This window comes from Phyllosticta capitalensis, assembly GCF_038381095.1.
Source record: "Phyllosticta capitalensis strain CBS 128856 chromosome Unknown BKA78scaffold_5, whole genome shotgun sequence".
NCBI classification, from domain to species: domain Eukaryota; kingdom Fungi; phylum Ascomycota; class Dothideomycetes; order Botryosphaeriales; family Phyllostictaceae; genus Phyllosticta; species Phyllosticta capitalensis.
In genome coordinates this window covers 268,224-285,298 of record NW_027117443.1, presented here as the reverse complement: position 1 = coordinate 285,298, position 17,075 = coordinate 268,224, and the positions used below count along the sequence as shown (strand labels likewise).

Below are 17,075 nucleotides of genomic sequence, written 5' to 3'. Positions count from 1 at the left end.
GAGTCTAAATCTAAAAAAAAGACAGGCTATAAGCCCACCTAAAGGCTCTCCGGTAAAGAATCAAGGAAGAGAGTCTGCCAACAATGACCGGGAGACAGAACCTTCTATGAACGAGCCATATTCGAATTTGATCTCTAACGAGGCCACTTCTCCCTCCTTAGTCCACAGACTATGCAAGTGATGGAGAGTCCATGTTACGGCGTTAATAGAACACGAAATTAAAGATATCTGTCTCACCCCTCTTATTTCATCCAACTTGTTCACTCTCTTGCTCTTAGGAATATTCCCTAGCGGGGAGAAGCGTAGCTAGATATATACCTGCAAAATTTAGCCCAAGAAATTGCATTCCGGATAAACATCAGATGTTCGTAGCCAATTAGATGGCAGAGAAAGATTGTCAGGGGCCCGTGCATGACAAGCTACCCGGTGAAAGGGGGTCCGCGGGGGAACCCCCCGTGAGCATTCACTACTCGATCGACTGCTTAATCCACTGCTCCTTGACTGCTCAGTCGACTGCTCAATTCACTACTTAATCGACTACTCAATTGACTGCTCGATCAACTACTCAATCGACTGTTAGGTTGGGCGCTCCCTCCGCTAAGGGCCTCATTGTCGAGAGCTTGGGTCCGACACTCGACGATCGAAATATCCTGGTATCTTGTCTGCGTTTTCTTCTTGTTGTCTTGATCCATAGAACACTTTCTGGCGGGTTGCAAAAAAGTGACAGGACGGCTTTGATGCAGGTGGGGGGCCTAATGAAGACCTGAGCAACAACTTCAGACGTTGCTGTGAGAAAGGTGGAGGAGGCAGGTCCTGGTGGCAGAAAGGGTAGCGTAGACATCTGACAAAAGCGGTCACCGTCGCCATTGGCACCACAGCCTTCCATAGCCGCGATTTTAATGACGGGCAGTTGTTGAAGAGATGTCTTGCTCTTCGCTTCTCCGTCACTCAGTGAGCGAGGCGTACGGTAACTGTAGCAGTTTATGGAAGATTACATGCGCGGCACAGCATCGCCACCGACATCGCTCATCCATGTGATACCAGAGTAGAGCGAGTGTCGCAGCAGTATAATGACTCCGTGGGTTGTCAGGACAACAATGGTGTACCAGCGGTCGGGATTGACAAAGATGGTGCGGATGTCAGGTGGCTCGGTGGGTTGATTCGCGCGTGGCTCAGCCCCTGACGAACCACGGGACGGGCCGAGCCGAACCGTAGAGCCAGGATTTACCCCAACAGTCCCTCTACGCTTTCCCTCCGAATGGCCCGGAAACCGCTCCTGCTAATTGAGTCATTGCTAGTAGCAGCAAGATTGTGGTTGTACGTGTCGTCGAGAGCCTGGTATGTACAGCCGCAAAGCGACGAGACCTGCGTTGTCGTTTCGGTGTGGCAAGAGGTGCGACTTGATAGTTCCAGTGTGGCTGACAGATGTGTAGAGGGAAGGCGCGAAAGGGAGCGCTTTCTAGGGAGTGATATGAAGGGGAACTTGACAGAACCTGATCCCCTTCCCTGTCGACTTTTCCCCTCGCAGCAATGAAACATGTTTTGCACCAGTGTGGTGCAACTTTTCCTGTCCTCTGGATCATAAATTCGGTACCAAGTCTCCAGCTTCAGCATGGAGAAACCACATCAAAGTTTAGGCGCGGATATTATGAGAGCATTTGCAGTGTTGCGGTGGCTATCCAAATTTGGTTCGGGTCTAATATCCAGCGCCGAAACTCGAGCGTTGCTCAACCAAGTCCTGAACCAACGGCATCCGAACATCATAACGGATTCTGCACAGAGCCCACTGTGATGTATCTGTTGACCATATGGTCAAATCTCGATGGGGATGAGTATTGTGATATTCGGACAAGAAGTCGACTCGCTTCTTCGCCGAATCTCGACCAAGACGTTGATATCCTACCCCTGAACTATGGACCGTTGCCGTCCTATTTGTCTTTGGATAATGTCCTGACCAAAGGATTGTTGAGGTTCGCGTCGTGCCCTGTGGAAGAGTCAGTTTCCTGCTGTGAACTGTACCATGGTTGAGAACGTCAGAAAGAGCAATTTCACTGTCGCCCGCATAAACGAACCACAGACCGAAACAACCAGAGTTCTGCCCGATGACTGTATTTTTTGCCCCCAGACCCCCCAGATGGCCTTTAAAAAGCGAGACCCTTCCCCTCTGAGAAACTCATCGTCCATCTTCTCTGCCATCCACACACTCGAAGTCAACAAGTCCACACAAGCCACACCACAACTCAACACCACACCACCACTTCGAGCATCAAGTCAAAGCGACATCAAAACTTCAACTCTGACTACCACCTACGAAGAGAAGACTTGAACAAGTACTCCTTACACCACACACTGCCGCTCTCATCAAGCGACAGAACCCATACCAAACTCCACCTCCAACACATTTGCAGTAAGTCTGCCGTCTCCTATACCGTAAGCTTCTACTTACCATGTACGAGAATTCCACTTACAATGTACGGCAATATGGTCCGTTGGAATCTGGAGGTTGCTGCCGCCAGCCAGGAGAATGGGACCGTCCCCCCTGCGACGACAGCCGGGAACGTCGCGCGTCCTTTCTACCAGCAGTCTTCGATCGACTCCACCGAGACTGTCCACAGCGTCGGCGAACCTGTAGCTTGCACGGAGGCCGTCCAGAGCGTCGCCGAAAAGGGAACCGACCGCAACGCCAACAACCAGAACGACGGTCTACCGGCCGACCGATTGGCCGATGTCATGAACGCCGACCCCACCGTCGACGGCTTCGCACACTTCGGCGAGCAGATGGCGAGATACGAGGAGGTCCGCAGCAGACTCCCGCATTGGCCCCGGATGGCCTGCCACCTGAGCGGCATCAACCAGAATATCCGCAGGTCGAGGACAGACGACATGCCCATGCCGCACTTCATGGTGATCCTGGAACTGAACTCCAAGATATTAGAAGCCAGGATGCACCTGCAGTTCGTCAAGGACGAGTGGGAAAAGATCAAGGCGTCGCGCCCCTGCTGCCTCGACGAGCTCAACCGCATCCACGAGCCCCACGAAAATCGCGACTCCGGTCTGTACAGGCACCGCCATAGGGATTGCCACTGTATCGCCCTGCCATGGAGGGAGCTCATCCGAGCGGTCACGTTGCGCGTGGCAAACCTCGAATTGGCCGCGGAAAAGGCCATTGACGAGGCAGCACCAGTCTTCACGTTGCGGCGCTCTAAGGCCGTAAGGAGAGAGTCGAGGAACAGCACAAAGTCCGGGAGAGACACCGCTTCGAAGCCGAAGCAAACCGCCCCTAAGACCAGCCAAAAGAAACCCAAAAAGACCGAACGAAAGAAGGTCTCCTTCGACCTCTCGACCAACCTCTTTGGCCAAGAGCACCGCAAACGCCGCCAATGGGACTTCAAACGGACCAAGGTGGCCTTTTACAAACCTGGAAAGTGGGCGCCTGGCATCGCTCGGCGCATCAAGGGCGAGGTCTCCACGCCCTTCCCCTCGTGCTTTGCATCCCCAAAGGACAAGACCTGGATTTACAACGACACCTTCCTTAACACGAGCGGTTATAAAGGCTTCCAAAGGGAGTTCTTTGGCTACGACGATCCCGTCGAGTCTGCCCGTCTCGGGGCGGTGGAAAAGTCCTCGAGGGCCGAAGACGAGGAGGAGAAGCAACGACCAGCAGAGCGCCGCCCACCTGTGTTCATGGGTAAGAAGAGGGAGAGAAGGGGAAGCATCTGAGTAAAGTCGGCATGGGAGCAGTCGCAGAGTCGACATGAGGTTGCTTGCGCACCTCAACAACGGCAACCAATCGGGATGAAAACGGCGACAGGAGTTCTCCGCGTTATTTGACCACCGCAACAACTCGAAACAAGAAAGACGACAGGGAAGCAGACACGATCTGGCAAGACGCGATCAGCGCAACTCAGTAACGGCAACCACTTGGCGATGGAACGGTGGACCTCGACCAGCGCAACCGTCTCGCTGCACACAACTCTTGCGAGCGGAAGCGCGAAGAAATAGAACGCCTCACCTCCGAGCGAGACCAGTCACCAGAACCGCTCAAAAACGGGGACGAAGAAAGGTAGACAGAGTCGACCAAAGTCGATGATCTGCGTGCGTACTTTGAACACCGCAACCATCGCAATTTTTGGAACTGGACTGATAGGCGCCTCTGGGCTTTTTCCCATGCGTCCAGTCCTTGCGCCGCCCTCGTAGCGCTGTTGAGGGCGGAGGCAAACGCCACGCTTCTTATTTTGATCTGATTTTTTCATCGCTGTGCTTGCTTCATGTGGGACTGCGAAGAATATTTGGTCAGTGCTCGGAGGGGAGAGGCGGGGGTTGTTGCAAATGGCGGGTTGCGCTGGGTTTGGAAGGCGTTGGAGCTTGCTTGGGGAGTCCAGGTTGTTCGATTTCTGATGTGTGTCAGTACCTGTAGAACACCCATCTGCAACGGTAGATTACCTGGAGATATCACTGGAAGTCTGTGGTAGGTGACAAATTCATGCTCCAAGTTCTCAGGAGTGCTAAACAGACTGGTGCTGATCAAGTGAAATTCCGTAGATGAGGAGCTTTCGTAGATGGCGGCAAATACTGAACATAGCCTCAAGACAGATATTTCCAAAACTCAGGAGGCCCGACGGGCCTCTGGAAGGTGCTAGGTCGACAAACGTCGAAGGCAATCACCCAGCAGTAGCACCTGCCCTCAGTCGCCCCGGCCCACACACCCGTGCAATCGCTATATTAATCAAAGTCGTCAGATCAGTTTCAACAACAGAAAATCCGTCGTAGTGTAGTGGTAAACACGCCAGTCTCCACATGGCGGCCCTTGGTTGTGGCGCACCTTCGGGAGTGCGTCACGGGTGCCGCAGTGCAACCCAGGTATGGGCAGCCGGCCCCCATACCACCCAAGGATCCCGACCTGGAATATGACTGGAGGCCCGAGTTCGATTCTCGGCGATGGAAAGATTCTTTTTGTCCTGCTGGCCAATTTTTTGCCCTGCTGGCCTCCTGAGGGGTAGAAGGAAGTGGTGATTGTTTTGGCGCTCGCTTGCGCCTGTTGTCTTTTTTGGAGGCAGTTTGTCCAAGCCGGTTGATGCACGTCAGGCCGAGTAGACAGCGCCAGATTGATTGTTAAGTCGCAGGGCGCTATCCTCCATTGCCGTATCCTACTTTGCCGATTATTAGCGTCTTTTCAGTCAATCCATGATCAGTCTGCGGTCCTGTTAGCACCAATTCCAGGCTGGCTAGATGTTGCACGTCAAATGGGACAGGGTCATGATTCAATGGGAAATATCACCCATGCCCTTGATTCAAATGATACCCAAAAGATGCAAACCCAAAGCCATGTGAACCAAACTCCCTCAAGCGCCGTAGCCAGTCGAGCCCAGAGAGGGTGTGACGTTTAGTCGTCGCTACGCTCCCTCTGATAGCGCTCCTCCCTGGAAGTCTCCTCCTCGACTTCTCTCTTCATGGCGTCCCTCAGCCTCTCCTCCTGTTTTCTCCAGTGACTACCCTCCTCGTAGTCTGCGCTAATGCCGAGCGCTTTGCGCAGCTTCTCGCTTTCCTCAATTTTGGCCGCGGCCAGCTCGTGCACCTGATGGGACTTGAGCTTCTGCGCTTTAGACTTGTCCATCTTCTGGTTCGAGTGCTCGGCTTCCTTCTGGAGCTTCTTGCGCAGGGCGTCGCATTGGTCGTCGATCTCGTCTTCGTCAACGCTAGACAGGCGTTAGCACGATGTTTGACCATGGGAACTTGACATGCGAACCCTTCATCCTCCAGCCGGTCTCTCAGCTCAAAGACCTTAACCTCGATGGCGCGCTTGCGGTCATGCTCGAGGATCTCGCGGTCGGGTTGCCGCTGGTGATGTTGCTTGATTTGGTCGTAGTCTTTGGAGTAGGGCGCGGTCTGGTCGCGTGGCTTGAGAAGCGAGAGATTGCGCTGGACGTAGCCGGAGGTACCGCTACCACGCGGCGTCGAAAGGCCGACGTTGGAGGACATGGTTGTGGTGTTGATGGAGTGACGTTGGCTCGGAGGTTTGAAGTTCGCCGCACCAGGCAGTTGCAGGGTATCTCGTAGCCGACATGCTCCGCTGGCTGCGGGGCAGATGCGGCAACTACTTGTTCGACTCACACCCCGCCATGACGCCGTCGCGTTTCTCGCTGAACATCGTCTTCTGCATTCCACAAGACACAGAAAATGGCAGAACTCGGAGATTCCTCGATATCAGCATCTGCTGCACCCTACACGTCTCTTCCATTTCCTCCTGTGACCAAGCAGCATATTCTGAATTGCTCATACCATTCATGGCATCCAAGGTAAAGATCTGTCTTGTCGCAAAGCAGCAACAGGAACTGACAACCATGGTCATAGGTACCGCAAAATTACACCCAAAGCCCGTCTGATCCCTCTTACCGCACCGTTTCTGTCCTACCTACGTGCAGACGGCATCGTTCTGCCTGACGACGACGCTTCTCCTCCCCGCGACTGGTCCGATGACGACAGCGGAATATTTTCTTCAACCGAGAATCCGGATGCTGCGGAGGAAAGCGAAGACGAGGATCCGTCGGCAGAATGGCGCGACGTACATGCGCAGATCAAGAACACGATTGAAGAGCTAGGAGGCAAGGTAGTGCCCAAGTTGAACTGGAGCGCGCCAAAGGACGCGACATGGATCAACGCGAACAGCATGGAGTGTCGCACCCCAAGCGACGTGTATCTTTTGCTGAAGAGCAGCGACTTTGTCACGCACGACCTGGAACATGCCTTCGATGACACAGAGGAGGCTTCCACTGCGGACGGAGCGGACAAGGCGCAAGCAGACCCTGAGATACCATACCACCTTGTCCTGCGAAAGCACTTTTTGCTGAACCCATCGCTCGAGTTTCGGTGCTTTGTGCGGCGGCGAAACATTGTAGCCATCTCCCAGCGCGACCTAAACCATTTCGACTTCCTCTTCTCCCTCTCCGACACCTTCCGCTCCCGCATCACCTCCTTCTTCAACGAGAACCTCCGGGACACCTTTCCCGATGAAAGCTTCGTCTTCGATATCTACATTCCGCCGCCGCACGACAAGGTCTGGCTTGTAGACATCAATCCGTGGGCGCAAAGGACCGACCCGCTGCTGTTCAGCTGGTTGGAGCTACTTACCATGGATGGACCGGATTCGGACAAGTGGGTACAGAAGCAAAAGGCGCAAGAGGCGAAGCAGGCAGCGAATGTCGTGTCAATCCCAATAGCCCCGGAATCTACAGCATCATCCGCCTCCACGCAGGCTTTGGATCACGACGACAACGCTTCCGAGGCTTCCACCGTGACGCCATCAGACTCGGAAGACGATGATGTGGACGAAGAAATCTGGACGCCGGAGATTCGTCTTGTCAAGAAGGATGATCCTGAGGCATACAGCTTCGCGACCCCGCAGTACAGCGCACACAAGCTGCCCAGGGACGTGGTCGATGCAAGTCGTGGCGGCGAGGGAGCAATGCGCGAGTTTGCGGAGAAATGGAAGGAGGTGTTGGCGAAGGCTGAGCGAGATGATCAGGAGGCTTCGAGTGACAGTGATGGCGATGATTGAGGGAGGGCAGGTGGTCACATTGGTTTTTGAAAAGGGAGGTTCATAGGACCAGAGAATAGGATAGGGCGTGTTGTAGTCTGCAAGCATCTTGTCGGCCCAGTGCGGATAGATTTCGCTTTTTATGCGGGATTCGTCTGAGGCCTTCAATATTGATATCCTCGCCTCATAATATGTTGCATGCCAGACATCTCCCCACGTGTAAGCCCTATCAACACCAATCACCATCCTCGCAACTGCTTATCCTACCACCCAATCGCCAATGTTCGAACACAGTCGATTGATTTCGACCTTGTACTCTATCTTCCCTCCTGGCCAAGTAAGAAAGCAGCTCTTCGTCTTGTACGTTGAGTTGCCCTCCCAAGTCCTTCCTCTTCCGGACAGAAATGTTGTCCGCTGGCTTGTTCAGTTGTTCCGGGAACGTAGACGTAGATGTCTGTTGACTTTCGATAAGAATTTTATGTTGGGCTTGGAGGCCAAGGCTGTAGCTAGCACGAGGTGAATAGATCGATGAACACTGGTAAGCCTATTGAGATGGTCAGCTAATCAATTATTCAACTGGTGTAGTGTGCAGAGAATCCTCCAGAGGTGAGTTGACGTGGTTAGTTGGAGTCTATCCTTCTTCTGTGTGTCACCACGTTTATCCCACGCATCTCATCCAGTTCGCACCAGTCGCCGAGCCATTCTTTCTCGACACCGCTCTCTCTGCGTATCAGCATGTCCTTCCAGTTCGCACTATTTACCGTGTCATCTATTCGAGTCGCAATTTGCGACGCCTCCTTGGGCGCTCGACTCTAGCCCTGATACTGTCGCCTGTGCCCATCCCCTTGCCTGTGAAGAGTACTGCTGCTGCTGATGTCGAACCGGTTCGCTCATTTATACTCACAGGCCCATCTTGCGGACTGTCGATCTGTCCCAACACCACTTCCAGCAGCGGCCCAGTCCATTCGCAAACGAGTTTGCTGGAGATGAAAGTTTAGCGTCCACTTGTTCCGGAGTCGCTCGTTGACTGACAGTTTGTCATCCAAACTCTGTTCCCTCCGAAAGGGCTTGAAGCGATTCGCGGGTAGCAGGTCCAATCCCACATTCAAGACATCAACGTTTCTGTCAACCGTCGCAAGCACCATGGACAATTAGATAAAGCGAGAGAGAAGAGACATGGTTGGATTGTTTCGGTAGTGGGACAATGGGAGCTGTGCGAGCGCGGTGAGCCTGCTATGTATGTCTTGTGAGCGCGACGGTTGGATTGCTGCACATCCTTTTGCTTTTGGCTTGCTGGCTTGCGGCATCTACTTGCGCATGGACTCTGCAGAGGATACGGTGCCGATTCAATCGAGTGCACGGAATGATAGCTACAGACCAAGTTGCCTCTGTGCTTGTGTGCAGGCAACAGACCCCGGGGCGGCGCTGCGGGCTGATAGTGAGGTGAGATTTCAAGCACACACCTTCTGATGCTCTTCGACTAGTTGGAACAAATTATGCTCTTGGATTCTAAGAAAGAAACAGTCTCTTCAAGCTTGAATTGATGAGCTTCGGGTCACGTCGCGTTGTTGTGGAGAGCATTCAATTTTGGGTGTCGCATCCCATGTGGTGCTCAGCGTCGCAACACATCCTGCCATCGAGCATGCGGATTATAAAGAGATCTCTTGATGCATACCATATGATGGTCTAAAGAGCCCAAATCCGGGATGCAGCATGCAGCAGCCTATTGTTGAGATTTGCATCTACACGCAGTCAGTGATGCCTTCGCCCGGGGGCCTCTAGCAGGGCAGGGGACCTAGACTACCCCGACGGGCCTCCTATTATCCGTAGGGTACCTGCTCTGTATGTCGCAGTCGGGCACCTCGCTTAGCGCGCCGGTGGTTTAAATGCTCCGCGATCCGTCCATCCACTTACAACCTCTGGCAAACAGCAGAGCCATCGTGAGTGCACCAACATTTGAAGCTTCAATTGATCTCCGGGATTCTTGCTGATCTCAGTTCTCTAAAAGATGACACCAAAATCTTCTCCTCCTGCTCTCGGTGCCGGCGCCGCCGCCGTGCAATCGTGAGTCTCTCCCAACTCTTCACATCTCGACCACAACAATGCTGACCCACTCGCTCAGATCTCCGCCGGCGGGCGGCGCCGCCACCACCACCACGCCTCCCGCTGCTGCTGCTGCCGCTGCCGCCGCCGCCGCCGCCGCGCCCAACTCGTGAGTCCTCTGTTCCATCTCACCAAGACAAGCTTTGCTGACGACAAGACAGTTCTCCGCCGGCTTCGGCCGTTGCCGCTGCTCCCCCAGGGGCTCCGGCGCCCTCCTCGTAAGTTCTCCTCTCTCTTGAAGCTTTGCTCGATACTCACACGCAACCAGTCCTCCGCCGCTCCCTGCCGCCAGCGCGCTGGCACCCCTCCTCCTCGGCCCGGGCCCTCACCCGCTCACCCTGGCCAACCTCCTCAACGCCGGGCTCGTAAGTTCTCCAACCCACCTCTCACGCCTCCTTCTCCGAATCCATACTGACATCTCCTCTCTCCACCGACAGCTCCAAGGCCCTGGTGAAGACCTGCGCGAGCGGATGTTGAGGTGGTTGGGCGGGGTGAGGCCGGGGGACGCACCCTGGATGTGGGAAAACGGCTGGCCCGGAGAGGAGTTCCTCTGGGTGCCTCCCGAGGTGCGTTCCTCCCGGTGAGCTGAGGGGGACGGGGTGGAGGAGTGATGCCCTCCAGCCGGCGCGCTGGTCGGCTGACAGACAATCAAGTCTCGTGTCTGCTCGCTGATTTTGTTTCTCCTGGTGCTTGATGCGTGACGTGACTTTGCTTGTGATGTACGCCAGCTGGGCGATGCCCGCCGACCTCTGACGGGTGGAAGCTTGGAATGGTTTTGAGCTTTCACTATACTGATTGTGAGCCTGATTCCGTCGAACGCAAATGATTTGTGAAAGTAGGACTGCCCGGATCAGACCTACATGCTCTTCAACAGCCCTTCCAAACCCCCAGTAGCAAGAACAGCTTTTCCGTGGCAATCTGTTCTCGCTGCCACTTCGCCTGCTTAAATGTCCTATCAACACGACAGCCTTTCCGCCTCATTTTCGAGCCGAAATTGATCAACAGCCAGACGAAAAGCACACCAATACACCGGAGCCTCGTCGAAAGCCTCCCGTAATCCTCCTCCTCCTCCTCTGTCTGGTCTCGGGCTCCTCATACAAGCCCGCAACCATCACCATCACCATCCATCCGGAGCGGCTGACTGGTCGGCAACCCGATCCTCCGTCCGGTCTACTCGTTAATGGGCACCAGAACAACGACTTTGGTGACGACTACGAAGAAGAAGACTGCAAGACTGGCGCCTCTACTCCCCTCGCTCGCTGCAGGCCTGCCGTTTTCCTCGTCCGCCGACTCAACCACCAGCAGAAGACCGGACATTGGAAGGGCGCAGAAGCAGGAGGAGGAGCAGGAGCAGGAGCAGGAGCAGGAGCAGGACGGGAGTTCCCACGTGCGCCCTACGCTGCAGCAGCGCATGTGCTTGATGGTGCGGTTACTCGATGCAGCGAATACCGGATCTGCTAGGCTGCTAGGTGTGGTGCGGACGACAGGATCGTGGGACGAATGGACGGACGGACGTACGGACGCTTTATTTGGCGGCATCTCCTGTTACTCCTGTGCTCGACGCGCACACACACATATATGTACGCTTGAGAGGCTGCAGGCTCCTGGCCGCGTCAGGCGCGTTGTCGTTCTGGATTTGACGAGTTTTGAACGCCGCGTTAGGGCGATGTGTCTACCCGGCCGCAGATGTGTAGGACACCTCTACTGCAGGATTTGGGTTCGAGAGACCTGGACTGACGGAACCGGCCAAGTCTCTCGAGAGGAGGCGAAATGTCCTCATTTGGTGTAGACGGTACAGGGCATGGCAAGACAAAGCACGCCATGCTCGCCATACATTCCCTTAAAATTAACACGCCAACCACCCATCTCGCCAGCATCGTAAAGTATCGAACACAGCCGTCCACTGAGCCCCTTCGCTGACTCCACCCGTACGTTCGTTCGTGGCACTGGAGCCGAGCGACATACACCTGGTGCCACACCCTCCGTACACGCCGGGCAACGCAGCGCCGTTGCCGTATGCTCGAAGGAGGGAGAGCCGTGCTGGAGAGAGGGATACGAGGTGAGCGAGCGAGCAAGAGGAGCCAGCCAGGGGCGACTCGCCGCGCCGATACAGGCAAAACGGACAGTACCGGCTAATCCATCAAGGCAGGGTGCAAAGCAGCGCAGCATGACCCCCTTGTTTTCCAGCCGGCCGCCTCCCAGCACCGAGCCGAGCAAGAGCCACAGCTTCCCGTGCGACCCGGCGTGCCCTCCGCGTCGACAGGAAACACTCGCAGTTGTGGTAGGCAAGGAGACGGCCGGGGGGGGGGGGGGGGGGGGGGGGGTACCTACGTGCGATGCTCCAGGTCAGGACACAGCGTAGTGGGGCGATGGGCTGGTATTACAGCAGGCCAGGACACATGGCGTGGCGCAGGAGGATGGCAGACCATGAGCCGGAGGAGCATGGGAGATGTCATGAACGGGATGGACCGGTCGAGCTCCAGAGTCAAGTCGAGCTGGCGTGGAAGCTTGCCGCGGTGTAGTGGCACGGGTGCCCGACGTCTTGAGCTCCTGGGGTCGTTGTTGAGACAGGGGAGAGGGGTGTTTTTAGCTCTTGTTCTTGCTCTATTCTGCTCGAGGCATGGAGTGCTCAGGCTGTTGTGTGCTTTTCCAGGATCCTCAAGCTACAATGTGGGCGTCTTGGCTGGATTGTACGGTCGGCTGATTGAGCGAGCTGGAGGCACGGCTGACGCCAATATGGAAAACAGCGTTGCTCAAGGCTTGAGTGTCCTAGTTGGACAATCCACAGGGGGACGCGGCAGCCCGTGGCGGGTATGAGCAAGTCGACAGCAACCAGACAGGCAGCAAGACTGAAATGCAAATGTTCCATTTTTGCGTAAAAAGCAAAATCTAGGGTATCTTTCCCGTCGACCCAATATCTATCAACGCCAAACGACCAGACAAGATCCAGCAAACGCGCCGCCGCAACTCGAAATGCAACTACGGTCCCTTTCCAGGCGTGGCCGCGTTTGGCGTGACCGGGCTGGTCGGCGCGGTTCCCGCCTTGCTCTTGCTGCGCTTGATGCGCTTTGGTGCCTTTGCCAACGTCTCGAGCGCCGGGATAGGGGTCGGCGGCTTCGAAGTGCCCTCCTTGACGCCAGCACCCGGGCCTTCTATGCTCTGGACAACGTTCTTGGCAGCCGCGGCCGCCTCGGCTGCGGCTTGCGCCTTGGCCTGCGACGCTTGCACCTGGCGCGCCGTGGCGCTGAAGACGAACGAGCCCGGCTCGCCGACCAGCGGGTTGGTGTCGGAGAATTCAGAGCCGTACTGCTTGAAGAGGTGGATGGATTGCGTGAGGGCAGTGAGCGAGGTTGCGGCCGCTGCGGCCGTGGCACCAGTGGCGGCGCCCTTCTTTTGCTGGCCGGGCTGCGGTTGTGAGCCGTTGGGCTGCGAGGAATCCTGGGTTTGGGAAGCCGTCTCCGTGGCGGAATTCAGCATGCTGCTTTCCACGCCAATGGGGGAGCCGGCGCGCGAGCTGCGCCGTGATGCTGAGGCGGAGCCGCCGGAGCGAGGCAGCGTTGAGGAGGGCGGAAAGTAGGAGTAGCCACGGCCAGACGTGTAGATTGGGAGGGAGGCGGCCAGGTTGAAGAATTTGGAGAGGGATGTGGATGCGGCAAGCTTTCCTGGTAGTCAGCACGGCGCAGAGAATTCAAACACACGGGGAAAACGCACAATCTTGTTGCCAACAATGTCTTCAAGCGATGCAGCTTGGTATATGTTTTCGCCAATTACATAGTATGTTGCCAGCACGGTCAACTCGTCGTCATGATTGCCGGGCCTCTTTCGCCGATTCTGTTTCCGCAAGACATAGACCCCAGTGTCGGTGCCGTCTGGCTTGCGCTCAGGCTCTGCGACGACCATAAACTCCAAGCCTTGCATAGTACGCAGCCGCTTCTCAAAGGCGTCGCGATCAGCCAGCCACGGCGCACCCTGGTTCTGAATCAAGAGGGCCCAATTGTTGGAGGTGCGATCCATGTAATCCGACTCGGCAAAGTATAGGTGGATTGTGCCGCGATGCAGGCCGCCGAAGAAGTGGTAGAGGTTGGCCAGAGCCGCCGGATTGCGCCATTGGAGCTCGTCCAGCGGGGTTTGCTGGACTGCAGCCATGGTGGGTTGGAGTGGGAGTTGGGAGATGGATTTGGAGAGTCGAGGTGACGTCTGGATAAGCGTTGGAGAAGAACCGTGCATAGGGCTGAATGGCGCTAGCGGCCTAGTCTCTTGGCGTAGGCGCGTTTGACGTGTGCGAGCAAGCGACGCGACCGAAGATTGCGGACCATCCATCAACGAAACATTCCCCCTCGCGTCAACTCATCTTGCCAGCGATTCTTTTTTATTTGCCGTTTTCCAGCACGCCTACCGTTGTCTCCGCTGCCTCCAGATACGCAGCCCTGCTGCTCACCCGTCTCACGAGATGGATCTCGTTCAGACCGTCCGCAAGGAAGGCTCAAGGTATGTGATGCCCATCAAATGCTTGTCTACACGCGCTAATGCAACCCAGGGGCAACCTTGCTATTGGCAGCAATGTCGACTGGAGCAAAATTGCGTCTGATTCTCAGCGCGAGAATTATCTAGGACACTCGGTCCATGCACGTGAGTTGCTCCCTTTCATCGTGCCTGCTCTTTCTGCGGAATGCGCGCGGCTTCCAACCCTCCGCTGCGACTGCATGCTTGCTTCCTGAATTGCCATCATTGTGACTGCTTGACCAAGTTTGGAGACCGAGCTGCCTCTCACTTTACCACCTCTCGCGCTTCATAATTACCCTTATCTTCAGGAGGACCAGGAGCTGCACACTGTACTTCGTCCACCGAGCTCTTTATCTTCTGCTCAATTTCCCTCGTCTCTTAATCCGGGCAAGTTTCTGACAATCCTACAGCGGTCGGGCGTTGGCAAAAGGGTCGCGACCTAAACTGGTACGCCAAGGCCAACAAGTCTGCCTTTCACATCGACGACGAGGAAAAGAAGCAGATCGAGGAAGAGAAGCGCCAGATCAAGGAACGTGAAGCTGCCATGATGGACGAGATGCTTGGAATTAAGCGCCCTGGTCCAGCCAACTCAAACCCCTCCAACGCCAACCTGACTCCAGTTGGTCCGAGGGAGGCACAGACTCGTGCCAGATCTGCTGTCGCTCAGACCAATGCCAACCGTGGAGACTACGAAGACGAACTAGGTGCCGGTGGAAGCGGCCGTGGCATCGGCTATGGCAAGAGGTCCGGTGACATGAGGGGAGAACGCGATGTCCTAGAAGGCGAAGGAATCGATTCACGCACAACGGACAGGGACGCCCACAGGCACCGTTCGAGCCGTCACCACCACCGCCACCATCATAGACGCAGCCACCGATCCCGATCCCGCTCTCGTGAGCACAGAAGCCGCCGCTACGATGATGAGCGGCCTCGTGAGCGTGAACCAGCTCGCAGGCGCAACTATGATGAGGAGCGGCCCCGTGAGCGCGAATCAGGCCGTAGGCGCAACTATGATGAGGAGCATCCGCGTGAGCGCGAATCAGCTCGCAGCCGCTACCATGATGAAGAGCGACCGCGCGAGCATCACCGCAGGCGCAACCGCGACTACAACGACGGCACTCGTTCACGTTCCCCTGAACGCCCTCGCCGTGGTCAATACGACGAGCGCGCTTCCGGCCGTGAACATGGAGGTCATCGGCGCTACGAGGACCGAAACCGCTCACCCGAACAACCTCCTGCTCGCCGCGAGCCGTCCTGGTCGCCCAAGCGAACGATTTCTCCCCTTCCTGAGGGTTAGGCGCCCCAGTACTGGTAGATGGGAAACGGCGTTGGCGTTGAAATGGCATTCAGACACGGTTGCTCAAGGGAGGGAGACAGGCAGAGTATGATATGATACCAATCGTTAGTATAACAAGGCATCGGTTGCTCTTCAGGCTTCTCAATCCACTCATATTTCCTCCATGCTTTTCACATAGTTTCGTTGTGGCTGCTTTGCTCCACAAATTCTAATAGATACACCCCAATTTTGTCGCGCATTGACTTGCTGATAATTGCAAGAGAATTATATACAAACCAACCTATTATACACGCAAGGTGGTTGGTTCCAACAGACTTGGGGTGGAGAAGCTCCTCTACCGCCCGCCTTCCCATTGAAAGTCCGATTCACATTCGGCTGGCGCTCGATTTCACAGCCAATTCCCAAAGCACAATTGCTTCACACCCGTCCCTTCACACTCTGTTCACACTCTGTTCACACTTGATGAAGCATAAAAACCTTCCGCGGCGATGATTCTTTCTCTCCTTTTCCTCCTCAGCCATCCGACCCGTCTCTCTCTCTCTCTCTCCCATCTCTTTCTTCCGCTCTTTCTCTCTCTCTTTCTCCCTCTGTCTTTTTGCCTCCCCCCGCTTCTCTCGACACCCGACGACACCACCACCACCATCACCACCATGGCCTCCCACTTCTCCACCATCTCTTCTCTCCGCCCCCGCGCCACCCTCTGCGGGCACGTCCTCCCCTCGACGGCCCGCGTCACTCGCTCGCGCTCCGGAGCCTCTCGTCTCTCCCAGCAGCAGAAGCAGCAGCGAAAACACCAAGTCTCCGCACCCCCCTCGCTCTGTGGCCTCTGCCACCAGCGGATCGTCCTCGCCCGCCGCCTCGACCGCAACGTGCCCCTGCAGGCCAGGGCAGAGCGTGAGTACCTGCTGGCCAGGGATCAGCATTGGGCCCTGCGGGACAGGGCACAGCGTGAGACCCAGCAGGCCAAGGAAGAGCGAAAGGAGAAGCACGACGCCGCCAGAAAAGCCAAGGCCAGGCGCAATCGGGCACGCGCCGCGCTCTCCAACTGGGAGACGCACATTGAGTCGTTGGAGGAGGAGGACCAGCACCAGCACCTCCAGCACCTCCAGCAACGCCGGCACCAGAGTCCACCGCCGTCTGCCGCTGGTCGGCATGACAGCGCCGTCGCCACCAGCCCGCCGCCGCCGCCGCCGCCCCCAGGACCGTCTTTTGTCTCTCCCTCGTCCCAGTCGTCGCCGCTGCCGCCATCTGCTCCTCGCTCCCCCTCCGCGGCCTCATCCTCGGCCTCTTCCTCCTCCTCCTCCTCCTCCTCCTCCTCTCTCGCCCGGCGCGCCGCCTTCGACCCAGCGCAGCAGCACCGCGCCCCTTCCTCCTACCGAAGCGGCAAGCTTGGCCGGGGCTCGCTCTCGCGCTACTCCGCCAACTACCGGCCGGGGCGCCACCAGGCAGACCGGTTCCGCGTCGAGGACACGAGCTTCGCCAGGTGGGACTGGGACGTTTACGAAGAGGAGATGTGGTGGCGCCACGCCGAGGAGCGCTTCGGTCCCAGGAGGCACTGGTCCCCATTTCTGCGCCTCGAGTTGGAAGAGAAGCTCGACAAGTGGTGGGAAGACGGCTCCAATTGGTTGGATGAGTTGG

General features: G+C 56.3%; 7 protein-coding genes across 7 annotated transcripts; 4 read left to right on the top strand and 3 right to left on the bottom strand.

Moving 5' to 3' along the window:
• Positions 1 to 2,469: 2,469 nt before the first annotated feature.
• On the top strand, positions 2,470 to 3,720 carry BKA78DRAFT_295267 (uncharacterized protein; the record flags this gene model as incomplete). Its single annotated transcript, XM_066886463.1, has 1 exon — positions 2,470 to 3,720. One exon carries the CDS (start codon positions 2,470 to 2,472, stop codon positions 3,718 to 3,720), a length of 1,251 nt encoding a protein of 416 aa, XP_066743965.1.
• A 1,533-nt stretch (positions 3,721 to 5,253) lies between these two features.
• On the bottom strand, positions 5,254 to 5,998 carry BKA78DRAFT_336571 (pre-mRNA-splicing factor CWC21). The gene is made up of 2 exons (XM_066890234.1): positions 5,747 to 5,998; positions 5,254 to 5,696 (listed from the first exon to the last, which is right to left on the bottom strand). The coding sequence occupies exons 1-2, from the start codon at positions 5,977 to 5,979 to the stop codon at positions 5,384 to 5,386; spliced, it is 546 nt and encodes a 181-aa protein (XP_066743964.1). The 5' UTR covers positions 5,980 to 5,998; the 3' UTR covers positions 5,254 to 5,383.
• A 179-nt stretch (positions 5,999 to 6,177) lies between these two features.
• On the top strand, positions 6,178 to 7,555 carry BKA78DRAFT_352509 (D123-domain-containing protein; the record flags this gene model as incomplete). Its single annotated transcript, XM_066891368.1, has 2 exons — positions 6,178 to 6,296; positions 6,352 to 7,555. 2 exons carry the CDS (start codon positions 6,178 to 6,180, stop codon positions 7,553 to 7,555), a joined length of 1,323 nt encoding a protein of 440 aa, XP_066743963.1.
• A 3,262-nt stretch (positions 7,556 to 10,817) lies between these two features.
• BKA78DRAFT_295263 (uncharacterized protein) lies at positions 10,818 to 11,426 on the top strand (the record flags this gene model as incomplete). The annotated part of the gene is made up of 1 exon (XM_066886462.1): positions 10,818 to 11,426. The coding sequence occupies one exon, from the start codon at positions 10,818 to 10,820 to the stop codon at positions 11,424 to 11,426; it is 609 nt and encodes a 202-aa protein (XP_066743962.1).
• A 1,031-nt stretch (positions 11,427 to 12,457) lies between these two features.
• BKA78DRAFT_379491 (MED6 mediator subfamily complex component-domain-containing protein) lies at positions 12,458 to 13,810 on the bottom strand. The gene is made up of 2 exons (XM_066892940.1): positions 13,349 to 13,810; positions 12,458 to 13,294 (listed from the first exon to the last, which is right to left on the bottom strand). Exons 1-2 carry the CDS (start codon positions 13,781 to 13,783, stop codon positions 12,617 to 12,619), a joined length of 1,113 nt encoding a protein of 370 aa, XP_066743961.1. The 5' UTR covers positions 13,784 to 13,810; the 3' UTR covers positions 12,458 to 12,616.
• Positions 13,811 to 13,954: 144 nt separating this feature from the next.
• Positions 13,955 to 15,623, top strand: BKA78DRAFT_313347 (kinase phosphorylation protein-domain-containing protein). The gene is made up of 3 exons (XM_066888371.1): positions 13,955 to 14,125; positions 14,175 to 14,266; positions 14,551 to 15,623. The coding sequence occupies exons 1-3, from the start codon at positions 14,088 to 14,090 to the stop codon at positions 15,435 to 15,437; spliced, it is 1,017 nt and encodes a 338-aa protein (XP_066743960.1). The 5' UTR covers positions 13,955 to 14,087; the 3' UTR covers positions 15,438 to 15,623.
• Positions 15,624 to 15,943: 320 nt separating this feature from the next.
• BKA78DRAFT_313344 (uncharacterized protein) lies at positions 15,944 to 16,752 on the bottom strand (the record flags this gene model as incomplete). Its single annotated transcript, XM_066888370.1, has 1 exon — positions 15,944 to 16,752. A coding segment is annotated over exon 1 (641 nt), but the record flags the coding sequence as incomplete, so codon positions are not given.
• Between the last annotated feature and the right edge of the window lie 323 nt (positions 16,753 to 17,075).